General features: G+C 51.0%; 2 protein-coding genes across 2 annotated transcripts in view; both read left to right on the top strand.

Moving 5' to 3' along the window:
• LOC135362475 (proline-rich protein 36-like) overlaps positions 1 to 11174 on the top strand; it is a 48787-nt gene extending 37613 nt beyond the window's left edge. The window contains exons 8-9 of the mRNA XM_064577708.1: positions 9456 to 10784; positions 11005 to 11174. Coding sequence (XP_064433778.1) covers positions 9456 to 10784; positions 11005 to 11174 — 1499 coding nt within the window. The remainder of the gene's footprint in view (positions 1 to 9455; positions 10785 to 11004) is intronic.
• Positions 11175 to 11644: 470 nt separating this feature from the next.
• Positions 11645 to 15792, top strand: LOC135362474 (uncharacterized). Its single transcript, XM_064577707.1, has 6 exons — positions 11645 to 13108; positions 13151 to 13240; positions 13368 to 13457; positions 13975 to 14080; positions 14193 to 14796; positions 15027 to 15792. The coding sequence occupies exons 1-6, from the start codon at positions 11645 to 11647 to the stop codon at positions 15790 to 15792; spliced, it is 3120 nt and encodes a 1039-aa protein (XP_064433777.1).
• Positions 15793 to 26340: the final 10548 nt, after the last annotated feature.

The following is a 26340-nucleotide window of genomic DNA, read 5'->3' as shown; positions in this document are numbered from 1 at the left end:
AGAGAGGGGCAGAAGGTATACTGGAGCAAATTACACCAGAGAACTTCCCTAATTTGAGGAAGGAAACAGGCATCAAAATCCAGGAGGCACAGAGAACCCCTCTCAAAATCAATAAAAATAGGTCTACAACCCAACATCTAATAGTAAAATTTACGAGTCTCAGAGACAAAGAGAAAATCCTGAAAGCAGCTCGGGGGAAGAGATATGTAACCTACAATGGCAGAAACGTTAGATTGGCAACAGACCTATCGACAGAGACCTGGCAGGCCAGAAAGGACTGGCAGGATATATTCAGAGCAATAAATGAGAAAAATATGCAGCCAAGAATACTCTATCCAGCTGGGCTGTCATTGAAAATTGAAGGAGAGAGAAAAAGCTTCCAGGATAAACAAAAAATAAAGGAATTTGCAAACACAAAACCAGCCCTACAGGAAATCTTGAAAGGGGTCCTCTAAGCAAAGAGAGAGCCTAAAAGCACCATAGACCAGAAAGGAACACAGACAATATACACTAACAGTCACCTTACAGGCAATAACAATGGCACTAAATTCCTATCTTTCAATAGTTACCCTGAAAGGAAATGGGCTCAATGCCCCAATCAAAAGACACAGGCTATCAGATTGGATTAAAAAACAAGACCCATCGATATGGTGTCTGCAAGAGACTCATTTTAGACCCAAAGACACCCCCAGATTGAAAGTGAGGGGGTGGAAAACCATTTACCATACTAATGGACACCAAAAGAAAGCTGGGGTGGCAATCCTTATATCAGACAAATTAGATTTTAAACCAAAGACTGTAATAAGAAATAGGGAAGGACACTATATCCTACTTAAAGGGTCTATCCAACAAGAAGATCTAACAATTGTAAATATCTATGCCCCTAACATGGGAGCAGCCAATTATATAAGGCAATTAATAACAAAAGCAAAGAAACACATCGAAAACAATACAATAATAGTGGGGGACTTTAACACCCCCCTCACTAAAATGGACAGAATATCTAAGCAAAAGCCAACAAGGAAATAAAGCCTTTAAATGACACACTGGACAAAAGGGACTTCACAGACATATTCAGAATATTCCATGCCAAAGCAACGGAATACACATTCTTCTCTAGTGCCCATGGAACATTCTCCAGAATAGATCACATCCTAGGTCATAAAGCAGGTCTCAACCGGTACCAAAAGATTGGGATCATTCCCTGCCTATTTTCAGACCACAATGCTTTGAAACTAGAACTCAATCACAAGAGGAAAGTCGCAAAGAACTCAAATACATGGAAGCTAAAGAGCATCCTACTAAAGAATGAGTGGGTCAACCAGGAAATTAAAGAAGATTTTAAAAAATTCGTGGAAACCAATGAAAATGAAAACACAACTATTCAAAATCATTGGGATGCAGCAAAGGCAGCCCTAAGAGGAAATTACATAGCAATACAAGCCTTTTTCAAGAAACAAGAAAGTGGCTCAGTTGGTTAAGCGACTGCCTTCAGCTCAGGTCATGATCCTGGAGTCCCAGGATCGAGTCCCGCATCGGGCTCCCTGCTCAGCAGGGAGCCTGCTTCTCCCTCTGACCCTCGCGCCCTCTCATGTGCTCACTGTCTCTCTCATTCTCTCTGTCTCAAATAAATAAATAAAATCTTAATAAAAAAAAAAGAAACAAGAAAGGTCTCAAATACACAAACTAACCCTACACCTAAAGGAGCTGGAGAAAGAACAGCAAATAAAACCTAAGCCCAGCAAGAGAAGAGACATAATAAAGATCAGAGCAGAAATCAATGAAATAGAAACTAAAAGAACAGTAGAAAAGATCAACGAAACTAGGAGCTGGTTCTTTGAAAGAATTAACAAAATTGATAAACCCCTGGCCAGACTTATCAAAAAGAAAAGAGAAATGACCCAAATAAATAAAATCATGAATGAAAGGGGAGAGATCACAACCAACACCAAAGAAATACAAACAAGTATAAGAACATATCATGAGCAACTCTATGGCAGCAAATTAGATAACCTGGAAGAGATGGATGCATTCCTAGAGATGTATCAACTACCAAAACTGAACCAGGATGAAATAGAAAACCTGAACAGACCTATAACCACTAAGGAAATTGAAGCAGTCATCAAAATCTCCCCACAAACAAAAGCCCAGGGCCAGATGGCTTCCCACGGGAACTCTACCAAACATTTCCAGAAGAATTAATACCTATTCTTCTGAAACTGTTCCAAAAAATAGAAATGGAAGGAAAACTTCCAAACTCATTATATGAGGCCACCATTACCTTGATCCCAAAACCAGACAAAGACCCCATCAAAAAGGAGAATTACAGACCAATATCCCTGATGAACAAGGATGCAAAAATTCTCACCAAACTACTAGCCAATAGGATCCAACAGTACATTCAAAGGATTATTCACCACAACCAAGTGGGATTTATCCCTGGGCTGCAAGGTTGGTTCACCATCCACAAATCAATCAACGTGATACAATACATTAACAAAAGAAAGAACAAGAATCATTTGATCTTCTCAATAGATGCAGAAAAAGCATTTGACAAAGTACAGCATCCTTTCTTGATCAAAACTCTTCAGAGTATAGGGATAGAGGGTACATACTTCAGTATCATAAAAGCCATCTATGAAAAACCTAAAGCGAATATCATTCTCAATGGGGAAAAACTGAGAGCTTTCTCCCTAAGGTCAGGAACGCGGCAGCGATATCCACTACTACGACTGCTATTCAACATAGTATTCGAAGTCCTAGCCACAGCAATCAGACAACGAAAAGAAATCAAAGGCATCCAAATCGGCAAAGAAGAAGTCAAACTCTCACTCTTTGCAGATGATATGATACCTTATGTGGAAAACCCAAAAGACTCCACCCCAAAACTGCTAGAACTCATACAGGAATTCAGTTAAGTCGCAGGATATAAAATCAATGCACAGAAGTCAGTGGCATTCCTATACACCAACAAGACAGAAGAAAGAGAAATGAAGGAGTCAAGCCCATTTACAATTGCACCCAAAACCATAAGATACCTAGGAAGAAATCTAACCAAAGAGACAAAGGATCTGTACTCAGAAAACTATAAAATACTCATGAAAGGAATTGAGGAAGACACAAAGAAATGGAAAAACGTTCCATGCTCATGGATTGGAAGAACAAATATTGTAAAGATGTCAATGCTACCTAGAGCAATCTACACATTCAATGCAATCCCCACCAAAATACCATCCACTTTTCTCAAAGAAATGGAACAAATCATCCTAAAATTTGTATGGAACCAGAAAAGACCCCGAATAGCCAGAGGAATGTTGAAAAAGAAAAGCAAAGCTGGCGGCATCACAATTCCGGACTTCCAGCTCTATTACAAAGCTGTCATCATCAAGACAGTATGGTACTGGCACAAAAACAGACACATCAATCAATGGAACAGAATAGAGAGCCCAGAAGTAGACCCTCAACTCTATGGTCAACTCATCTTCGACAAAGCAGGAAAGAATGTCCAATGGCAAAAAGACAGTCTCTTCAACAAATGGTGTTGGGAAAATTGGACAGCCACATGCAGAAGAATGAAATTGGACCATTTCCTTACACCACACACAAAAATAGACTCCAAATGGTTGAAAGACCTCAATGAGAGACAGGAGTCCATCCAAATCCTAAAGGAGAACACAGGCAGCAACCTCTTCGACCTCAGCCTCAGCAACTTCTTCCTAGAAACATTGCCAAAGGCAAGGGAAGCGAGGGCAAAAATCAACTATTGGGTCTTCATCAAGATAGAAAGCTTTTGAACAGCGAAAGAAACAGTCAACAAAACGAAAAGACAACCGACAGAGCGGGAGAAGATATTTGCAAATGACATATCAGATAAAGGGCTAGTATCCAAAATTATCAAACTCAACACCCAAAGAACAAAGAATCCAATCAAGAAATGGGCAGAAGACATGAACAGACATTTTTCCAAAGAAGACATCCAAATGGCCAACAGACACATGAAAAAGTGCTCAACATCGCTCGGCATCAGGGAAATCCAAATCAAAACCTCAATGAGATACCACCTCACACCAGTCAGAATGGCTAAAATTAACAAGTCAGGAAAGGACAGATATTGGCAGGGATCCAGAGAAAGGGGAACCCTCCTACACTGTTGGTGGAAATGCAAGCTGGTGCAGCCACTCTGGAAAACAGTATGGAGGTTCCTCCAGAAGTTGAAAATAGATCTATCATATGATCCAGCAACTGCACTGCTGGGTATTTATCCCAAAGATACAAATGTAGGGACCCGAAGGGGTACATGCACCCCGATGTTTATAGCAGCAATGTCCACAATAGCCAAACTGTGGATAGAGCCAAGATGTCCATCGACAGATAAATGGATAAGGAAGAAATGGTATATATATACAATGGAATATTATGTAGCCATCAAAAGGAATGAGATCTTGCCATTTGCAACGAGGTGGATGGAATTGGAGGGCATTATGCTGAGCGAAATAAGTCAAACAGAGAAAGACATGTATCAAATGACCTCACTGATAATGAGGAATTCTTAATCTCAGGAAACAAACTGAGGGTTGCTGGAGTGGGGGGTGGGATGGGATGACTGGGGGATAGACATTGGGGAGGGTATGTGCTCTGGTAAACCTTGGGAATTGTGCAAGACGGTTGAATCTCAGATCTGTACCTCTGAAACGAATAATTCAATATATGTTAAGAAACAAAAAAAAAAAAAAAAAGAAGAAAAAGATATCAGGAGGGGAAGAATGAAGGGGGTAAATTGGAGGGGGAGATGAACCATGAGAGATGATGGACTCTGAAAAACAAACTGAGGGTTCTAGAGGGGAGGGGGGTGGGAGGATGGTTTAGCCTGGTGATGGGTATTAAATAGGGCACATTCTGAATGGAGCACGGGGTGTTATGCACAAACAATGAATCATGGAACACTACATCTAAAACTAATGATGTATGGTGATTAACATAACAATAAAAATTTTTTAAAAAAATTAAAAAACAGTGGTTCTAAGATGGTAGTTTATAGTGATACAGGCATAAATCAAGAAACAAGAATCGTCTCAAATAAGCGGCCTAACTTTCCACCTCAAGGAACCAGAAAAAGAACACGGAAGCCCAAATTTAATAGAAGAAAGGAAGTAACATCTCAAACAAATAAATCAAATACAGACTATGAAGGCAATAGAAAGATCAACAAAAGAGCTGGTTCTTTGAAAAGAAAAAAGCTGAGGGCGCCTGGGTGGCTCAGTTGGTTAAGTGACTGCCTTCGGGTCAGGTCATGATCCTGGAGTCCCGGGATCGAGTCCCGCATCGGGCTCCCTGCTCAGCAGGGAGCCTGCTTCTCCCTCTGACCCTCCCGCCCTCTCATGTGCTCTCTGTCTCTCTCATTCTTTCTGTCTCAAATAAATAAATAAAATCTTTAAAAAAAAGAAAGAAAGAAAAGAAAAAAGCTGACAAATTTTCAGCTAGCCTCAAGGTAAAAAACAAAAGAATGAGTACACATAATCAGAAATGAAAAAGATGTTTCCATTGATACCATAGACAAAGGCTCATAAGAGACTACTGTGAACAATTACACCCCGACAAGTTTGACCGTCCAAAAGGAAAGGATAAATTCCAAGAAACACACAACCTTCCACGAATGAATCATGAAGACACAAATTCTGAACAGACCAATTACCAGTAGGGAAACAAAATGAGTAATTAAAAACCTCTCAACAGTCAGGAGTCCAGATGGTTTCCTGGTGAATTCTACCAAATTTTCAAAGAAAAATGAATACCAATCCTTCTCAAACTTTTCCACAAATACAAGAGGAAGGAATGCTTCTCAACTCCTTTTAGGAGGCCAGCATTGCCCTTATCAAACCCTACCAAAATACCACAAGAAAAGAAAATTACAGACCCGTATCTGTGATGAACATAGATATAAAAATCCTCAACAAAATAACAGCAAACGAAATTCAACAATACAGGAAGAAGTATGAACAAGTCAGATTTATTTCAGGGATGCAAGGGGGGTTCAACATCCACAAATCAATCAAAGAAATAGGCCACATTAACAAAACAAAGGGTAAAAATCGTATGATCTTCTCCACCAATGCAGAAAAAGCATCTGACAAAACGCAACACCCATTTTGATAAAAGCTCTCAACAAAGCAGGTATACAGAGAATGTAACTCAACCTAATAAAGGCCATACCTGAGAAGCCACGTCCTATGCAAGAGTGAAAGCCGAAAGCTTCTCCTCTAAGATCAGGAACAAGACAAGGATGCACACTCTCGCCACTTCTATTCAACATACAGTTGGCCCTTGAACAATGCAGGGATTAGGGTTGCCAACCCCTGTGCAGTTGAAAATCTGAGAATACTTTTGAGTCACCCAAAACTGAACTACTAATATCCTACTGTTGACCACAAAAGTTATCAGGAACACAAAGATTTGATTCAACATATTTTGAATGTTATATGTATTTTAGACTGTATTCTTACAACAAAGTAAGCTAGAGAAAAAGAGTGTGATTAAGAAAATCCTGATGGAGCTTGGGGCTCAGTTATTAAGCGTCTGCCTTCGGCTCAGGTCATGATCCCAGGGTCCTGGAATCGAGCCCCACATTGGATCCAAAGACTGTGGGGAGCCTCCTTCTTCCTTTCCAACTCCCCCTGCTTGTGTTCCCTCCCTTGCTGTGTCTCTCTCTGTCAAAAAATAATAGTGTGGAGGTTCCTCAAAAATTTAAAAATAGAGGTACCCTATGACCCAGCAATTGCACTACTGGGTATTTGTCCCAAAGACCCAGATGTAGTGAAAAGAAGGGCCATTTGCACCCCAATGTTCATAGCAACAATGTCCGCAATAGCCAAACGGTCGAAAGAGACGAGATGCCCTTCAACAGATGAATGGATAAAGAAGATGTGGTCCATATATACACTGGAATATTACTCAGCCATCATAAAGGATGAATACCCACCTTTTACATCAACATGGATGGGACTGGAGAAGATTATGCTAAGTGAAGTAAGTCAAGCAGAGAAAGTCAATTATCACATGGTTTCACTAATTTGTGGAACGTAAGGAAAAACATGGAGGACATTAGGAGAAGGAAGGGAAAAATGGGGGGGGGATTGGATGAGAGATGAACCATGAAAGACTATGGACCTGAGAAACACACAGGGTTTTAGAGGGGGGTTGGGAGGATTGGTGAGCCCAGTGATGGGTATTAAGGAGGGCACGTACTGCATGGAGCACTGGGTGTTATACGAAAACAATGGACCGTGGCTCACTACATCAAAAAGTAATGATGTATTGTATGGTGACTAACATAACATAATAAAATTAAAAAAAAAGAAAAAGAAATAAATAAATTCTTTAAAAAAAAAAATCCTGATGAAGCTAGAGTGTATTATGCTAAGCAAAATAAGTGAGTCAGAGAAAGACGAATACCATGTGATTTCACTCCTAAGGATTTAAGAAACAAAACAGATCAACAAATGGGAGGGGGAATACAAAGAACAGAGAGGGAAACAAACTGTAAGAAACTCTTGATGCTGGAAAACAGAGATTTGACAGAGGGGAGGTGTTTGGGGGATGGTCTAGCTGGGTGATGGGATTAAGGAGGGCACTGTTATGATGAGTAGTAGGGGTTGTAAGCAAGTCATGAATCACGGAATTCTCCTGAAACCAATATTGCACTGTATGTTAAGTAAGGAGAATATAAATAATCATTTTAAAAGAAAAAAAAATTCAAAAGGACAATACCTTTACAAGCAATGCCTGTATTTACTGAATAAAAAATGTATTAAGTGGACCACACAATTCAAAACGACGATGGACAACGGTCAATTATACTACTGGAAATCCCAGCCAGAGCAATTACACAAGAAAAATAAAGAAATAAAATACATCCAAATTGGAAAGGAAGAAGTAAAGGTCATTATATTCAGGGGCGCCTGGGTGGCTCAGTTGGTTAAGGGACTGCCTTCGGCTCAGGTCATGATCCTGGAGTCCCGGGATCGAGTCCCGCATCGGACTCCCTGCTGGGCATGGAGTCTGCTTCTCCCTCTGACCCTCCTCCCTCTCATGCTCTCTGTCTCTCATTCTCTCTGTCTCAAATAAATAAATAAAATCTTTAAAGAAAAAAAAAAAGGTCACTATATTCAAATGACAGGAAGAAGCAGGGAGTTCCTGGGAGATACTGAAGAAGTTGAGGAAGAACAAGGCAGGGTGTATGGAAAGTGCCTTACCGGTTTTCCAAATCCCTGGGCATGTTCCATCGTGTAGGTGTCTTTTGAGATGCTACCAAAGGTCGCCGCTGCTGTCTACTCAGGCTCTTGCGGCTGGGCAGCCAACTTCTTTAACTCACTGGCAACCTCTGAGTCATCACTGTCTCTTGACTGTCATTCTAGGGGGAGAGGAGCACATAAAATGGGTCTCATTTCTCTCAGTTGGGATGGTCTGTCAGCTCTTGATCTGAATCACTAACCAACGCCGTTACATCTGTGCCCATAAAGCACTGCGAGGGAATAAAGACTACGACGGTAACAGAAATAGAGAATACTTATCCCTCTGTATTCCCCTGTGTTAGGCCCTATTCTAAGCTGTAAGGTGCAGAGTCAAGCAGAGAGGCATGAGGGTTTCGGATACGCCCCAATCATGGAGAGGTTGGAAGCACAGGTTTTGGAGCTGCAAAGACAAGGGATTGAAATCTGGTTCCAAGCATTATCTGCGTCTCTAAGACTCAGAGGCCTATCAGGATCCTAGCCCATGGAGAAGTGCAAACTGATAAAGGGTGTAGAATGCTTAGCCAGCGCCAGGCACAGAGCAGCTCCTCAATTAACTCACGATGATAATCATGAGGATGGCAATCACGGTGTTCCTTCCCCGGTGCTAGCAATAACAATAACTAATACTTCTGTGATATTCATCCCAAAGACTCGTACTGCACTTATCTCGAGCCAGGAACCATGATTTACATTGATTTTGGAAATGGGTTCTGTGTACTACTTCACTAAATCCCCAAAACAAGCCTATATAGGTCCTCTTTGCAGACCCATCTCTCAGATGAGAATTCTGAGGCCTGGTGATTACCTATCTTGCTCAAAGTCACACAGTTGGAAGTGGAATAAGAGGAATGACAACCTGTACTCTGAACCAGTCTAGAGGAAACCCATTACCTACGTTAAATCTGCACCATAACCCTAAGGTTTTGCTGTTCTGCCCAATTTACAGATGGAGAGACTGAAGCTCAGGCCCAGGGCAGAGGCCGAACTCAACTGGCCTCCCCAATGGGAGGAAGCAGGACTTGGCACGCCGCCTCAGGCTCAGCCTCTGGGTCCTGGGTGGCCCCCTGTGTGCCCTGCAGATACCAGGCTGAGGGGCACCTCTTCCTCGGAACCGCAGCATGCTAGGGTTCCAAGGACACCGCTGCCCCTGGCTCTCTCTGCTCCCAGCCATACCGCCACAGCCCCCAGCTACCGCCACTGACACCCGCTGCCCATCGCAGATGCTGCTGCTGACCGCCGACGCGGCTGGCCCACGCTGCCGCTCTCTGCCGCCTGCTGCTTGCTGGCGCTGGCTGCCCAGCGCTGACCCTGCCCGTACCACCACCGGGCCGCTGCCCCCGCCAGCTGCTGCCAGTTACCGCTGCCTACCGCCCCAGCCACCTGCCCGCCACCGCTTCCTTCCACTGCCGCCTGCCACCCTTGCCTGCATCCCCTTGCCTCCGCCTGCCTGCCCGCACCCCCTGCTGCCATTTACCGCTCTCTACCGCCGCCACCTGCAGCCCGCCACCTGCCACCTCCTCTGCTGCCACCAGCCTCCGCTGCCTAAACTCGACGGTGCCTGCCAACGCTGCCAACCTACCGCCGCCAACTGCTGCCGCTGCTCCCTGCAGCCCGCTTGCCTCCGCTGCCTGCGGCCACTACCGCCTGCTTCCCACACTGCCTGCCCCCACTGTGGCCCGCCTCCCCCTGCCACCTGCCCCCACCTGCCGCCGCTTTCTGCCACCGCTTATGACTGGCTGCGATTATCAGCCGCCGCTTCCTGCCTGGGCCCTGGGGCCTGCAGCCCGCCACGGCCTGCTGCTTCTTACCTACCACCGCCGCCTACCACCGCCTGCTGCCACTTACCATTACCCGCCACGCCAGCCCACGGCCACCACACGCCTATCGCTGCCGCCTACCTAACGCTGCTGCCTGGCCCTGCCACCTGCCGCCGCTTCCTCCTGCCGCTTACCACTGCCTGCCCCCGTCTGCCACCTCTTGCCGCTGCCGCCCCCTGCCTGCCCCTAGCCGGGGCCTGCCCGCCGCCACTACCTGCCCCCACCACCTGCCCGCCGCCGCTGCCTGTCGCCACTGCCTGTTGCCACCTGCGGCTACTGCGTACCCCCAGTGCTGCAGCCTGTCTGCAACTGTCTGCCACCTGCCTGCCGCAGCCTGCCCGCCCCCGCCCCCTGCCGCCACCGCCGCCTGCTACCTCTTGTCGCCGCGGCCCCCTGCCTGCCTCTGGCCGTGGCCTGCAAGCCGCCGGCACCTGCCCCCACCACCTGCCCGCCGCCGCTTCCTGCCGCCACCACCTGTTGCCACCTGCAGCTACTGCGTACCCCCAGTGCTGCAGCCTGCCTGCAACTGCCTGCCACCTGCCTGCCGCAGCCTGCCTGCCCCCGCCCCCTGCCGCCGTCGCCGTCTGCTACCTCCTTCCACCACCCGCCGCCCTTGCCTGCTTGCCGTTGCTTACCACAGCCTGCCACCGCTTCCTGCCGCCGCCTGCAATCGCCTACCGCCGCCGCCCACCACACTTGCCTGCCGCTACCTGCCTCCCTGCCTCCACCGCTTACTGCCGCCCCCTGCCTCCACTGCCTCCAACGCCTCCCGCTGCCACATACTGACCCCCACTAACCCGGCACCTACCGCTGCCGCCGCCCGCTACTGATACTCCTGCTGCTGCTTCTGCTGCCCGGAGCTTCCGCTGCTGCCCAACGCTGAAGCCGACTGACACCAGCACTACTGCTGCCGCCGCTGCCGCCACTGACGCCGCCGCGTAACCCGCAGATGCCCGCGGCGCTTCCGGCGCCCCTCCCCACGCTGACTCACGCTGCCGCCGCTGACCCGCCTGCTGCTGACCCCGCCCCTATCGCGGCGCCTGCCTCCCCCGTCGGTGACTCCGGCTGAAGCCAATGGCACCTGCTCTTGAGGCTTTCACACACCGCCGCCCAATGACCCGGGGCTGCCCAAAGCTAGCGCCCCTGCAGCCCTTGCCGCCCCTGCAGCCGATGCAGCCGCAGACCTCACCCGCTGGTGCTGCCACCGCTGCCCCCTCTGATGCTGCCCGCTGCCGCCTGCCACCGCCTGCCACCGCCTGCCTGCCGCTGCCTGCCGCCACTGCCCACCAGTGCTGCCACCGCCGCCTGCCACCGCCTGCCTGCTGCCGCCACCAGTCAGTACTACCACTGCCGTATGCCACTGCCGGCCCCTGCTGCCGCTTACCTCTGCCTGCCGCCGCCACCTGCCTTCTGCCACCCACCGCCCTTGCCTGCGCCTGCAGCCTGCTGCCCGCCGGCATCCGTGACCGCCTGCCTGCCGCCGCCGTCTGCTGCCGCAGCCTGGCTCCACCGGGCCCAGCTACCTAACCCCGAGAATGCATGCCAACGCTGCCTGCCTACGCCAACCGCTGCCGGCACCGCCGGCCTACTGCTGCCGCCTGCCTAATGCTGCTGTCTGCCACCTGCCTGCCCCCGCCGCCTGCCTGCCGCCGCCGCCTGCTATATCCTTACACCACCCGCGGCCCTTACCTGCCATGGCCTGCCTGCCAGCCGCTGCTTACTGCAGCCTGCACCTGCTACCTCTTACCTACCGCCACTGCCTACCGCTGGCGCCTGCAGCCCACTGCCCCCACTGCCTGCCTACGCTGCAGCCTGCCTCCTCCTGCCACCTTCGCCCGCCACCTGCCTCCTCTGTCTGCCGCCGCTTCCTGCCACTGCCGCCTGACACCGCTACCGCCGCTTCCTGTTGCCGCCTGCCTGCCGCTTGCCGGGGCTTGCCTGCCTGCCGCCCCAGCTGCCTGCGTCCCACCGCTTCCTGCCGCCGCCGCCTGCTACCTCCTTGCACCGCCCGCCTCCCTTGCTTGTGGCTGCCTGACTGCCAGCCACGGCTTACCACAGCCTGCCCGCGCTGCCGCCTGCTGCCACTGCCGCCTGCCTTCGCTTCCTGCCGGGGCTGCCTGCTACTACCTACCACCACCGCCTGTCTGCCAACCCTGCCTGCCGCCGCCCGCCGTCCTTGCCTGTGTCCCCCTGCCTCCGCCTGCCTGCCCGCAACCCCTGCCGCCGCTTACCGCTGCCTACCGCCGCCACCTGCCGCCACCACCACCACCACCTGCCTACCGCGGCCGCTTGCAGCCCGCTGCCGACGTTGCCTGCCACCGCCTGTCTGCCCCGACTGCCCGCTGCCCGCTACAGCCCACTGCCACTTCCCTACCACCGCCGCCTGCTGCCGCTTACCACTGCCCGCCACCGCAGCCTGCCACCACCGCATGCCTACTACTGCCGCCTCCCAACAGCTGCAATTCCCGCCTTCCTAACACTGCTGCCTGCGGCCACCACTTGTCCCCGCCACCCGCCTGCCACTGCTTCCTGCCACCACCGCCTGTTGCCATCTGCGGCTACTGCCACCAGCCTCCGCTGCCGAACCTCGACGATGCCTGCCAACATTGCCTGCCTACCGCCGCCACCTGCTGCCGCTGCCCCCTGCAGCCCGCTTGCCCCCACCGCCTGCCGCTGCCGTCTGCTGCCCTCACTGCCTGCCGCCGCTGCAGCCCGCCTCCCCCTGCCACCTGCCCCTGCCACCTGCCGCCGCTTTCTGCCACCGCTTACAGCCGGCTGCGACTGTCAGCCGCCGCTTCCTGCCTGGCCCCTGCACCCTGCAGCCCGCCACGGCCTGCTGCTGCTTACCTACCACCGCCGCCTACCCCCGCCTGCTGCCACTTACCACTACCCGCCACGGCAGCCCACCGCCACCACATGCCTACCGCTGCCGCCTACCTAACGCTGTTGCCTGGCCTGCCGCCTGCCGCCGCTTCCTCCCGCGGGTTACCACTGCCTGCCCCCGTCTGCCACCTCTTGCCGCCGCCGCCCCCAGCTTGCCCCTAGCCGGGGTCTGCCGGCCGCCACTACCTGCCCCCACCACCTGCCCGCCGCCGCTTCCTGCCGCCACTGCCTGTTGCCACCTGCGGCTATTGCGTACCCCCAGTGCTGCAGCCTGCCTGCAACTGTCTGCCACCTGCCTGCCGCAGCCTGCCTGCCCCCGCCCCCTGCCGCCACCGCCGCCTGCTACCTCTTGCCTCCGCGGCCCCCTGCCTGCCTCTAGCCGTGGCCTGCAAGCCGCCGCCACCTGCCCCCACCACCTGCCCGCCGCCGCTTCCTGCCGCCACTGCCTGTTGCCACCTGCGGCTACTGCGTACCCCCAGTGCTGCAGCCTGCCAGCAACTGTCTGCCACCTGCCTGCCGCAGCCTGCCTGCCCCCGCCCCCTGCCGACGCCGCTGCCTGCTACCTCCTTCCACCGCCCGCCGCCCTTGCCTGCCTGCCGCGGCCGCCTGCCTGCCTGCTGTTGCTTACCACAGCCTGCCACCGCATCCTGCCGCCGCCTGCAATCGCCTACCGCCGGCGCCTGTCTGCCAACCCTGCCTGCCGCTGCCCACCACACTTCCCTGCCGCTACCTGCCTCCCTGCCCCCACCGCTTACTTCCGCCCCCTGCCTCCACTGCCTCCACCGCCTCCCGCTGCCACATACTGACCCCACTAACCCGGCACCTACCGCTGCCGCCGACCGCTGCTGATACGCCTGCTGCTGCCTCTGCTGCCTGGAGCTTCCGCTGCTGCACAAAGCTGAAGCCGACTGACGCCAGCGCTACTGCTGCCGCCGCTGACGCCGCTGACGCCACTGACGCCACTGACGCCACCGCGTAACCCGCAGATGCCCGCGGCGCTTCCGGCGCCCCTCCCCACGCTGACTCACGCTGCCGCCGCTGACCCGCCTACTGCTGACCCCGCCCCTATCGCGGCGCCTGCTTCCCCCGCCGGTGACTCCGGCTGAAGCCAATGGCACCTGCTGCTGAGGCTACCACACACCGCCGCCCAATGACCCGGGGCTGCCCAAAGCTAGCGCCCCTGCAGCCCTTGCCGCCCCTGCAGCCGATGCAGCCGCAGACTCCACCCGCTGGTGCTGCCACCGCTGCCACCTCTGCTGCTGCCCGCTGCCGCCTGCCACCGCCTGCCACCGCCTGCCTGCCGCTGCCTGCATCCACTGTCCACCACTGCTGCCACCGCCGCCTGCCACCGCCTGCCTGCTGCCGCCACCAGTCAGTACTACCACTGCTGTCTGCCACTGCCGGCCCCTGCTGCCGCTTACCTCTGCCTGCCGCCGCCACCTGCCTTCTGCCACCCACCGCCCTTGCGTGCCTGCCGCGGCCGCCTGCCTGCTTGCCGTTGCTTACCACAGCCTGCCAACTCTTCCTCCCGCCGCCTGCAATCGCCTACCGCCGCCGCCCACTACACTTGCCTGCCGCTACCTGCCTCCCTGCCCCCACCGCTTACTGCCGCGCCCTGCCTCCACTGCCTCCACCGCCTCCCTCTGCCACATACTGGCCCCACTAACCCGGCACCTACCGCTGCCGCCGCCCGCTGCTGATACTCCTGCTGCTGCCTCTGCTGCCCGGAGCTTCCGCTGCTGCCCAACGCTGAAGGCGACTGACGCCAGCACTACTGCTGACGCCGCCGACGCTGCCGACGCAGCCGCGTAACCCGACTATGCCCGCCGGCACCTCCGGCGCCCCTCCCCACGCTGACCCACGCTGCCGCCGCTGACCCGCCTGCTGCTGACCCCGCCCCTATTGCGGCGCCTGCTTCCCCCGCCGGTGACTCCCGCTGAAGCCAATGGCACCTGCTGCTGAGGCTGCCACACACTGCCGCCCAATGACCCTGGGCTGCCCAAAGCTGGCGCCCCTGCAGCCCTTGCCGCCCCTGCAGCCGCTGCAGCCGCAGACGCCACCCGCTGGTGCTGTCACCGCTGCCACCTCTCCTGCTGCCCGCTGCCGCCTGCCACCGACTGCCACCGCCTGCCTGCCGCTGCCTGCCGCCACTGCCCACCAGTGCTGCCACCGCCACCTGCCACCGCCTGCCTGCTGCCGCCACCAGTCAGTACTACCACTGCCGTCTGCCACTGCCGCCCCCTGCTGCCGCTTACCTCTGCCTGCCGCCGCCACCTGCCTTCTCCAACCACCGCTCTTGCGTGCACCCGCCGCCTGCTGCCCGCCGGCATCCGTGGCCGCCTGCCTGCCTCCGCATCCTGCCGCCGCCTGCCACCGCCGTCTGCTGCCGCAGCCTGGCTCACCGGGCCCAGCTACCTAACCCCGAGGATGCATGCCAACGCTGCCTGCCTACCCCCACCACTGCCGGCACCGTCTGCCTACCGCTGCCACCTGCCAATTGCCACAGCTGCCGTCTGCCTAATGCTGCTGTCTGCCGCCTGCCTGCCCCCGCCGACTGCCTGCCCCCGCCGCCTGCTATGTCCTGGCACCACCCGCGGCCCTTGCCTGCCGTGGCCTGCCTGCCAGCCGCTGCTTACTGCAGCCTGCACCTGCTACCTCCTACCTGCCGCCTCCGCTTGCCTACCGCTGGCACCTGGAACCGGCTGCCCGCACTGCCGGCCGCCACTGCAGCCTCCCTCATCCTGCCACCTTCCCCCGCCGCCTGCCTCCGCTGTCTTCCGCCGCTTACTGCCACCGCCACCTGAAACCGCTGTGGCCGCTTCCTGTTGCCGCCTGCCTGCCGTTTGCCGGCTCTTGCCTGCCTGCGGCGCCAGCTGCCTGCGTCCCACCGCTTCCTGCCGCCCCTGCCTCCACCGCCTCCCGCTGCCACATACCGACGCCCACTATCCCGGCACCTACCGCTGCCGCCACCCGCTGCTCATACGGCTGCTGCCTCTGCTGCCGGGAGCTTCCGCTGCTGCCGAACGCTGACTCCGACTGACGGCCAGCACTACTGCTGCCGCCGCTGACACCACTGATGCCACCGTGTTCCCCGCAGGTGCCCGCCGGCGCTTCCGACACCCCTCCCCACGCTGACCCACGCCGGAGCCTCCTAGCCTCGCACAGGCACCATGCTCATCAACATGGGCACGCTGCTCAGCCCCTGAGAGCGCCAGGCCAGGCCTCCCAGAAGGCAGGGGCACCCGGAGCTTACCGGCCTCGCCGACGAACACCTCCACGGGCGCGCTACTGGGCTCTCGCCGATGATGTTGTAGGCCGTCAGGATGACGTCGTAGCACCGGTGTTTCTCGGAGCTACAGGTGGAAAGAGACAGGGGTCAGCTGGCCTGGGAACACCTCGCTCTTCCCACTCCTTGAACATTTAGCTTTGCTGGGCCCTTGTAAATCTTACCTTCCCTTGTGTCCTCGGTGAAATCCCTTTTCCCTGACAACCTATCTCAAATGGCTCCTCCTCCGTGAAGCCCCCCCTGATCGCCACACTGGGTGCAAGTCCCCAAAGCCCAGGAGCTCTCCATGGGCCACCCCTCTCCGTGCACACCTGGGCTGCCACAGAGACCTGTCCACCCCAGTGGCTGTGCCCCCTGGAGGTGAGCCCCATCTCCTCTGGCCCTCCAGGGCATCTCCCACCCAGGTTTGTGGCAGCCTCACTGGGGACGGGGCGTGCAGTGAGTGCTCTGCATGCCAGATCACCCCTATTCTGCCCTGACTCAGACCTAAGCTGGAAGCCCCATGGTCCCTCCAATGTCAGGTGACAATGAAGGGCGGGCCTAGGGTAGGGCAGGTGCTCATTTGACATTTTGACACCCTGTGGAACATGAATGGTGGTAGCCAGGCCCTGAATCTCAGAATTGAACCCACACCAGGATGCACACAGAGATGCCCAGCTCACATTCTCCCTCCCGTCAATTTCTGTTGGTTAATTAGTCTGGGGAGGGCTGCAGCAGCCAGAGTGCAGGCCAGGGGGCCAGGGGCTCTTGGTCCCGGGTGTCCTCTGGAATACTCAGCAAATAAGGACAAGAACCGCTCAAGCTGTGACCAGACAGATGGACAAAGGGCATGCCCATGACCCCTGGCTGCAGCAGGGCGGTGAAGCTTGTCCAGAGATGGATGCACGCTGAATTCTCAGTGATGCCTACACAGCCGGTGTCTGTAGGATGCCACCAGCATCTTAGGAAATGCTGTCCTGGTCTCAGAGTAGAGGCCACAGCTTTGTTGTACGAAAACTGCTCTGTTGTGGGTTGAACTGTGTCCTCCAAAAAGATACGTTGGTGTTCTAACCCCTGGTACCTGTGGATGCCAGCTTATATGGACACAGGGTTTTGCAGACCTTGCAGTTAAGAGCAAGTCACAGTGCAGTAGGAAGCACCCTAATCCAGGGACTGGTTTCTTTTTTGGAGGGCAATTTGGTTTTATTTATCAAGGTTTTCAATGCACTTGCCTTTTAACCCAACAATTACACTTCTAGAAATCTACCTGACATAAATGCATGTATAGAGTCCTGGGTCCTACAAATACAAGCTAAACCTACCGATGCCCCCAAAACCCCAAAACAAAGCATCGAGGGGTCTTTTCAATGACACCTAAGTCAAGAGGACTACCTTCAAGCTTGAGGTCACTAACAGCAAAGCTGCTTGTAAATGTAACTGCAAACTCTGAACAGATGAACATGAGCAAGGTATTATAATAGCTAATTCACATGGGGAGCCCAAGTGTTCCACATGATCCGTTGCTGAACATGAAGAAAGCCATATTTTGAGAAGCAATTTAGGATCCAGCAATCATTTGACAAATAGTGAGGCAATAAGGCGATCCAAACATCCTTAGAAGAGGAGAGAAATTTGGACACACCGCTGGGAGGGCGTCCTGTGAGCACAGAAGCAGAGACTGGAGCCATGTTTGCAATGTTGTGACTTGTAAGAAGAATATCTATTTAGCCATTCAGAGGAGAAAACTTGTTTCTCATATACACGTCTTTGTCCAGAGTGACAAAGGTGTCTCTTGTCATGTTAATGAGGATGTGGGCTGGTCACCAGGACAACCAACGTTGTGATCAGAGGGTTGGAACTTTTGGTCCCACCCATGACTTCTGAGGACGGGAGAGGGGCTGGAGGTTCAATCAATGGCCAATGGCCAATGCTTTCATCAGTCTAGCCTATGGAATGAAGCCTCCACAAAAACCCCAGAGGACAGGTTCGGCCTGATGTGTGGAAGTAGAGAGAGCAATGGGCTGCAATGCCTGGAAGGTGGCCAGAAGGTGGCAAGAGCTCAGTGCACGCCGGCCTCTTTTGCCTTCTATCTTTGGTAGGTTTCAGATCAGCCCTTTGGATTGTTTTTCAAGCACTCTGGGTTCAACCCCTGCCTCACTTAAACCATCTGCTCTAGATCTTGTCCTAGAGTGATCACACGCGGGGACACCGGCTCACACTCTGAGCAAGGCCATGGCACCACGTGGACGGTGCTGGCCCTTGGGTGCTTCCCAAGAGGCCACCAGGTGGGCGCCAGGGCACAGAGAGGGGAAGGGCCTTGCCTAAGGTCACACAGCTCCAGAGCCTGGCGCTAGGCACTCCCACATGGGAGGTAGGACAGGCCATCTCTCCGAGCGCACCCGTTGGCTCTGCGTGCAAGTGCCTTCCTGTCCTCCTCTTCCCTCAGACCTCTGGGTCTGGCCCTGACCTCCACACCTGGAATTGGGGTGGCCTTGGTTAGGGAGCCTGCTGAGGCAGATTCCACAGCGAGGCTGAAGGGCATGTCAGGGGCTTGCCGAGATGGGAACTCACAGAAGATTGGTGTGGGAAAAGGGGGTCGGGGGGGGGTCTATGAAGGGTGTTCACATCACTGCCCCCACAGCAGGAAATGACTGAATCTGTCTGGACCCCCACTTCTTCTGTAGAACTGGGGCTCACAGAGCTTTGTTCCCCAGGCTTTGGTGAGGATAAACCAAGACAATGTACAATAAGCATCTCGCCAGTGTTTGCAACAGAAGCGGCGTCCATGAAGACAGATCTCCCTACGATTGCTCCACAGGAAACTTTAATGAGCACCTGCTCAGCTGGGCACATGGTTTTGAACATCAGAGACCAAGTGCCTGGCTTCAGGGAGCTGCCCTCCAACACAGTGACTCAGAGCCACCCTGGGCCAGTTACACAACCTTTCTGAGCCGAGTCTCTAGCATTAAACCGGGGACATTCCTGCCTGGCTGATAAATGTCAGGCTGTGTAGACACGCGACGGTACAGGGCCTGACCTGGACGTCGTGGACCATGCAAGTTCCCGGCTCCGTTTCCTGCCCAGCTCTCCTCCCTGTAGCACCACGACAGTGGACTTGGGCCTCGGGTCTTACCTCTCTTCTCAGTGGTGACGACGGGGGCCTACAGCAGCTTGCCCAGCCCTGCCTCAACTTGGCCGGCAGCCTGAAGATGTATGCCGACTCCAGGGCCAGCTTGGTGCCCATGAACTGCCTCACCATGGCACCCACCTCCACAGTGGTGAACGTGCTGGGGCTACTGCCGGCCAGGCGGTGGCGATCTGGTACCCCGCGGGGTGGACAGGAGGGCCATGCGTCAGTGACATCACCCTCAAATGGCACAGGAAACCTTCCTCTAGCCTCTCAAATGGCACGGAGTGCCTTCCCCTCTCTGTTCTGCTCACCACATACTTGTTGACAGGCCACACGCCTTGATGGGAACCTGGGCCCCTGGACGCCGGGACTGCATCTATCTTGGCCTCCCCCCAAAGCCCTTGCCTTGCCCAGGGCAGGCACTCAGGGAAGATGACATGAATGGAGTGGCAGGGTTTCAGGGCCCCACCAACATTGGTGAAGGATTCTCTTCTCTCAGGAGGGCCTGATTTTCAGATTTCACAATAATGACTTGGCCATTTTCGAACACGGACAGGGATCAAATGATCATTCTGTAATCCCCCCAGCAATGCAAAGCAGCTTGCAGGGGTGTATCCCTACACTGGCTTCAGGCACCTGCTGGTGAGATGATCTTGTTCCAGGTCTCACAATTTCACCCCAGGGCACACGATCTACCCACAGCTCACAGCCAGATGCTATGGGTGGGGCTGGGCTACCGTGCAAAGAGAGATGTTCTGTCTCGTTCTATGACCTCCCCTAGCACAAAGTAAATCCCAACCAGAAAATCACCATGTGAAGCACCGAGACCTGCGTACCCCTTCATTTTTTAACACCAAGAGTAAGTACCAACTTAGGAAATTACCAGAGGTTCCTGAACACAGGATTCTCACTAGAATTTTGCAAATGTAACAGGTTTCAGGCCATGCCATTTGTTCCATTTGGTGTTTTTTTGACGGGCACCACCTGGGCCACGATGTGGGGCATTGACGGGTCCCCTGTGACAGGCGCCACGAACACAAGTGAGAAGTGGGAGGGAACGATGGCTATTGCAGAGCAGTGGCATCCGTGGGGCACAGCCTGGGGTCCCCCTCGGTCAGCAATCACACGGCCCTCCTGCTCCCCTTCCCCAAGCCACTCACCTCGCTCTCGCTGAGAACAGTCACACCAAGGCTATTCAAAACCACGATTTCTAGTTGGCTAACATATCACAATGGACACACCAAAACAAAGGCTCAAAGGAACTATTGTGAAGAGTACACAGCAACAATTTGGACAACCTCAAAGAATCAGAGGTTTATTTATTCATATTTATGTTATACGTTTTTATTTCAATTCTAGTTCCTTGCGGCACCTGATGGCTCAGTCGGTTGAGCATCCAACTCTTGGTTCCGGCTCATGCTATGGTCTCAGGGGCATGTGACTGAGCCACAGGCCAGGCTCCAAACTCAGCATGGAGTCTTCTTGAGACTCTCTCTCTCCTCCTCTCCCTCTACCCCTCCTGCTGTCCATGGTCTCTCTCTCTCTCATAAAAATAAAATCTTAGGGGCGCCTAGGTGGCTCAGTCATTAAGCGTCTGCCTTCGGCTCAGGTCATCATCCAGGGTCCTCGGATCGAACCCCACATGAGGCTCCCTGCTCGGCGGTAAACCTGCTTCTCACTCCCCTAATCCCCCTGCTGGTGTTCCCTCTCTTGTTGTGTCTCTCTCTGTCAAATAAATAAAGTCTTTAAAAAATAAATAAATAAATAAAAGAAAATCTTAAATAAATAAATTCGAACTAGTGACATACAGAGTACAGTATTAATTTCAGGAATAGAATTCAGTGATTCAACACTTACATAAAGCACCCAATGCTCGTCATATCAGCAATTTACAACCTCCCAAAAACCAAGTTCCAGGACCAGATGCCTTTACTGGTGAATTCTTCCATTCAGGGAAGAATTCATACCAATTCTTCTCAAACATTTCCAAAAAACAGAAGACAAAGCTTCCAAAATCATTTCCTGAGTCCAACATTATCCTGATACCAAATCCAGACAAGGCCACCCCAAGAAAATAAAATTACAGGCCAATATCCATGATGAACACAGAGGCAAAAATGTTCAACAAAATACTAGCAAACCGAGTTCACCAATATGCTGAAAGGATCATATGCTATGATCCTGGGATTTGTTCCAGGAATGCAAGGAGGGTTCACACGTGCACATCAACCCAAGTGATCCATCACGTTAACAAACTGAAGAATAAAAATCATGCTACCATCTTGAGAGATGCACAAAAAGCATTTGAAAAAACTCAATATCCATTGACGGTCAATATTCTCAACAGAGTGAGTGGAGCGGGAACATACCTCAACATGATAAAGGCCATACAGGACAAGCCCACAGATAACATCACATCCAATAGAGAAAAGTTTCAGCTGTTACTATTTCCTCTAAGATCCTCTACATTAGGAACTTGCCTGGTCTTTCCTCGCCACTTTCATTCAACATAGTATCGGAAAACCTAGGCAGAGCAATTATGCAACAAAAATAAACAAGGCATCTAAATTGGAAAGGAAAAAGTAAAACTTTCACTATTTGCAGATGGCAGGCAGAGTATATAAGGAAAACCTTAAAGACTCCACAGAAAAATTGTTCGAAATAACGACTGAATTCAATAAAGGTACAGGATCCAATATCAATATACAAAAATCTGTTGCATGTCTATACACTAATAACGAACTATCAGAAAAAGAAATTGGGAAGATCATCCCACGTGAAGTTGCATCAAAAAGAATAAAATACCCAGAAAGAAACTTCACCAAGACGTGAAAGCTTATACTGAAAACTACAAGATGTTAAGGAAAGAAAACGAAGACAACACATGGAAATGGAAAGATACTCCATGCTCTTGGATTAGAAGAAATCATGGTGTTAAATTCTCCACACTTCCCCAAACCATCTACAGATTCAATGCAATTCTTATCAAAATTGTAATTCTATTTTTCACAGAAATACAACAAAGGATCCAAAAACTTGTATGAAGCCACAGAAGACTCTGAATAGCCAGAGCAATCTAGAGAAAGAAGAACAACGCTAAAGGCATCACACTCACTGATTTCAGATTTTTGCAAAGCTAGAGTATTCAAGACAATCTAGTGTTGGCAAAAAACCAGACACACACAGAGCACCAGAACAAAAGAGAGAGCCCAGAAGGAAACCCACCCATCCAAGGTACAGTACCTTATGACCAAGGAGCCAAGAATATACAAGGGGGAAAGAACAGTCTTTTTAAACAACAAGGCTGGGAAAAGTGGACAGTCACATGCAGAACAACGAAACCACACCACTATCTTACACTACACAAAAAATTAACTCCAAATGCATTCAAGAATTGAATATAAGTCCTGAAACCCTAAAACTCTTAACAGAAAACACAGGGAAAAGCCACTTGATAGAGGTCTTGGTAGTGATTTTTTAACCTGATACCAAAAGTAAAAACAATTAAAAAAAGTGTGGGATGACATCAGCAAGGAAACCATCAACAAAATAAAAAGGCAACCTACTGTATGGGAAAACATTTGCAAATCATATATCTGATAAGGGGTTAATATCACTCATGCAACTCAACAGCAAAACAAAACAAAACAATCGGGAAAAGAAAAAAACAAGAAAAAAAACAGAAACAAAACAAAACCAAAAAACCCACAAGCAATCTAATTTAAAAATAGGGAGATCTTGAGATACCACCTTACACCAGTTAGAATGGCCAAAATGGACAGGGAAAGAAACAACAAATGTTGGAGAGGTTGTGGAGAAAGGGGAACCCTCTTACACTGTTGGTGGGAATGCAAGTTGGTACAGCCACTTTGGAAATCAGTGTGGAGGTTCCTCAAAAATTTAAAAATAGAGCTCCCCTATGACCCAGCAATGGCACTACTGGGTATTTACCCCAAAGACACAGATGTAGTGAGAAGAAGGGCCATATGCACCCCAATGTTCATAGCAGCAATGTCCGCAATAGCCAAACTGTGGAAAGAGCCGAGATGCCCTTCAACAGATGAATGGATAAAGAAGATGTGGTCCATATATACAATGGAATATTACTCAGCCATCAAAAAGGATGAATACCCAACTTTTACATCAACATGGATGGGACTGGAGGAGATTATGCTAAGTGAAACAAGTCAAGCAGAGAAAGTCAATTATCATATGGTTTCACTTATTTGTGGAACATAAGGAATAGCATGGAGGACATTAGGAGAAGGAAGGGAAAAATGGCCGGGGGGAATTGGAGGGAGAGATGAACCATGAGAGACTATGGACCTGAGAAACAAACAGGGTTTTAGAGGGGAGGGGGGAGGGGGGATTGGTTAGCCTGGTGATGGGTATTAAGGAGGGCATGTACTGCATGTAGCACAGGGTGTTATACGAAAACAATGGATCGTGGATCACTACATCAAAAACTAATGATGTATTGTATGGTGACTAACATAACATAATAAAATTAAAAAAAAATAGGAAGATCCAAATAGACATATTTCTAAAGAAGAGATACAGATGGTCAACACGAACATGAAAAGATGCTCAACATCATTAACCACCAGGGAAATGCAAATCAAAACCACAATGAGACACCACTTCACACCTGTTAGAATGGCCATTTTCAAACAGACAAGAAATGACAAGTTTTGGTGAAGATGTAAAGAAGACAAAAACTCTTGTGCACTGTTAGTGGGAATATAAGTTGGTGCAGCCACGATGGGACACAGTACAGACGATCCTCAAAAAAATTGAAAAGAGAACTCCTGTAAGATCCAGGATTCCCCTTCTGAGTATTTATCCGAAGAAAACGAAAACATTAACTCAAAAAGGTATATGCACCCCTGTGTTCACTGCAGGGTTATGTACAAGGAAACTAGAAACAACCTAAGTGCCCATGAGTGGATGAATGAATAAAGAAATTGTGGTAGATACACACACTGGATACTACTCAGCCAGAATAAAGAATGGAATCTTTCCACTTGCACCATGGCTGGACCTTGAAGGCATTCTGCTAAGTCAAACAGGCCACACAGAGAAAGACAAATACTATCCATCACTTACTTGGAGAACCTTAAATGAAACAAAACAAAAACGAAAAAACTGAGCTCCTAGACAGAACAGATGGGTGTTTGCCAGAGGTAGGGGGTTGGAGGTGGGAGAAATGGGTGAAAGGGTCAAAAGGAAAAAGAAAACAGGCCCAATTACAACATCTTTTTATTTTAATTAAGTAAGCCGTACACACAAATTGCTCAAACTCATAACCCTGAGATCGAGTCACATATTCCACTGACCGAGCCTGCCAGTTGCCCTCAATTATAATGTCTGAGCCGAAGGCAGAAGCTTAACCGACTGAGCCACCTAGGGGCCCCTACTTAACCTCTCTTCTGCCTGTGTTTCCCAAACTCTGAGGATCATAGGAATATGTACTTTTAGAATAGGTTCTATTTTTCATTTTTTTAAGAATTGATTTTAGAATTAAATGTGATAGAGGCCACTTAGAATAGGACTTACAACAGTAAGCCCTCAAAAAAAATTGCTTTTTAAATCTTATTCCGGGGTGCCTGGATGACACAGTCAGTTAAGCAGCTGACTCTTGCTTTTGGGTCAGGTCATGGTCCCAAGCTCCTGGGATAGAGCCCTGCATCGAGCTCCGCACTCAGCAGGGATTCGCTCGCTCCCTCTGCCCTTGCCCCACCCCTCTCTAACACATGCCTGTGCATTCTCTCTCTCTCTCTCTCTTCTCAAGTAAATAAATATGTCTAAAAAAAAATCTTATCCTGAACATTTGGCTGTTGTATAGTCATGAGCATTACAAATTTTTATATTTGGGTAGTACCCATACTTCAGAAAAGACTTTTACAGTACATTCTCTTATTTGAGTCATGAGATAGTCCTAGGAGAAAAATTTATTATTTCTACTTTACAGAGAAAAAAAAAAAAACAACAGACTGTGTTTTGTTCAAGGTTGCAGCTAAAAAATGATCTTCTGATTCTCAGTCTAATGCAGGAGAAAAAAAATCCAAACACTGTTATCAAGAGCCAAAGAAGGGCATTACATAATGATAAAGGAATCAATCCAAAAAGAGGATGCAACATTTGTAAATATTTACCCACCCAACAGAGGCGCAACTAAATATGTAGAGCATATATATACACATCTCAAAGGAGAAACCAGCAGCAATACCGTGGGGGACTTTCATACCTCACTTATATAAATGGAATCATTAGCCTCAGACAACAAGGTAATTAGGGACTTAACAGATACATACAGAAGCGGCCGTCCAAAAGTAGCACATGGGATCCACTCCCTCTCAAGTGCACATAGAACACTCTCCAAGCTAGACAATACGTTAGGCCACAAGACAAGACAATAAATTCAAGAAGCCTAGAAATTTCCAAAATGATGACTGAAATCAAATCAAGCATCTTTTCCAACCACAGTGGTATGGAATGAGAAATCAATTACAAGAAGAAAACTGGAAATTCACAAACATGCAGATTAAACAACATGCTACTAAATGGGTCCTTGAGCAAACCACAAGAGAAACCAAGAAATACTTTGAGACAAATGAAAATGGAATACAACATAGCAAAATTTATGGAATGCAGCAAAAGGGGTTATGAGAATGGGACACCTGGCTGGCTTAGACGGTAGACCGTTGTGACTCTTGAACTTGTGGTTGAGTTTGAGCCACACACTGAGCATAGAACTCACTTTATTTTTTAAAAATATTTCATTTATTTATTTGACAGAGAGAGAGAGAGATTGAGCACAAGCAGGGGGAGCTGCAGGCAGTGGGAAAGGGAGAAGCAGGTTCCACCCGCTGAGCAGGGAGCCCAATGCAGGTGTCGATCCCAGGAACCTAACATCATGAATTGAGCCCAAGGCAGACACTTAACTGATTGAGCCAC

Source organism: Mirounga angustirostris, unplaced genomic scaffold (assembly GCF_029215605.1).
Source record: "Mirounga angustirostris isolate CCGP_5_RB_7025 unplaced genomic scaffold, mMirAng1.0.hap1 SCAF_14, whole genome shotgun sequence".
Classification (NCBI taxonomy): Eukaryota; Metazoa; Chordata; class Mammalia; order Carnivora; family Phocidae; genus Mirounga; species Mirounga angustirostris.
Note: the sequence above shows the minus strand (reverse complement) of the source record. Positions and strands in the feature narration are given on the sequence as shown.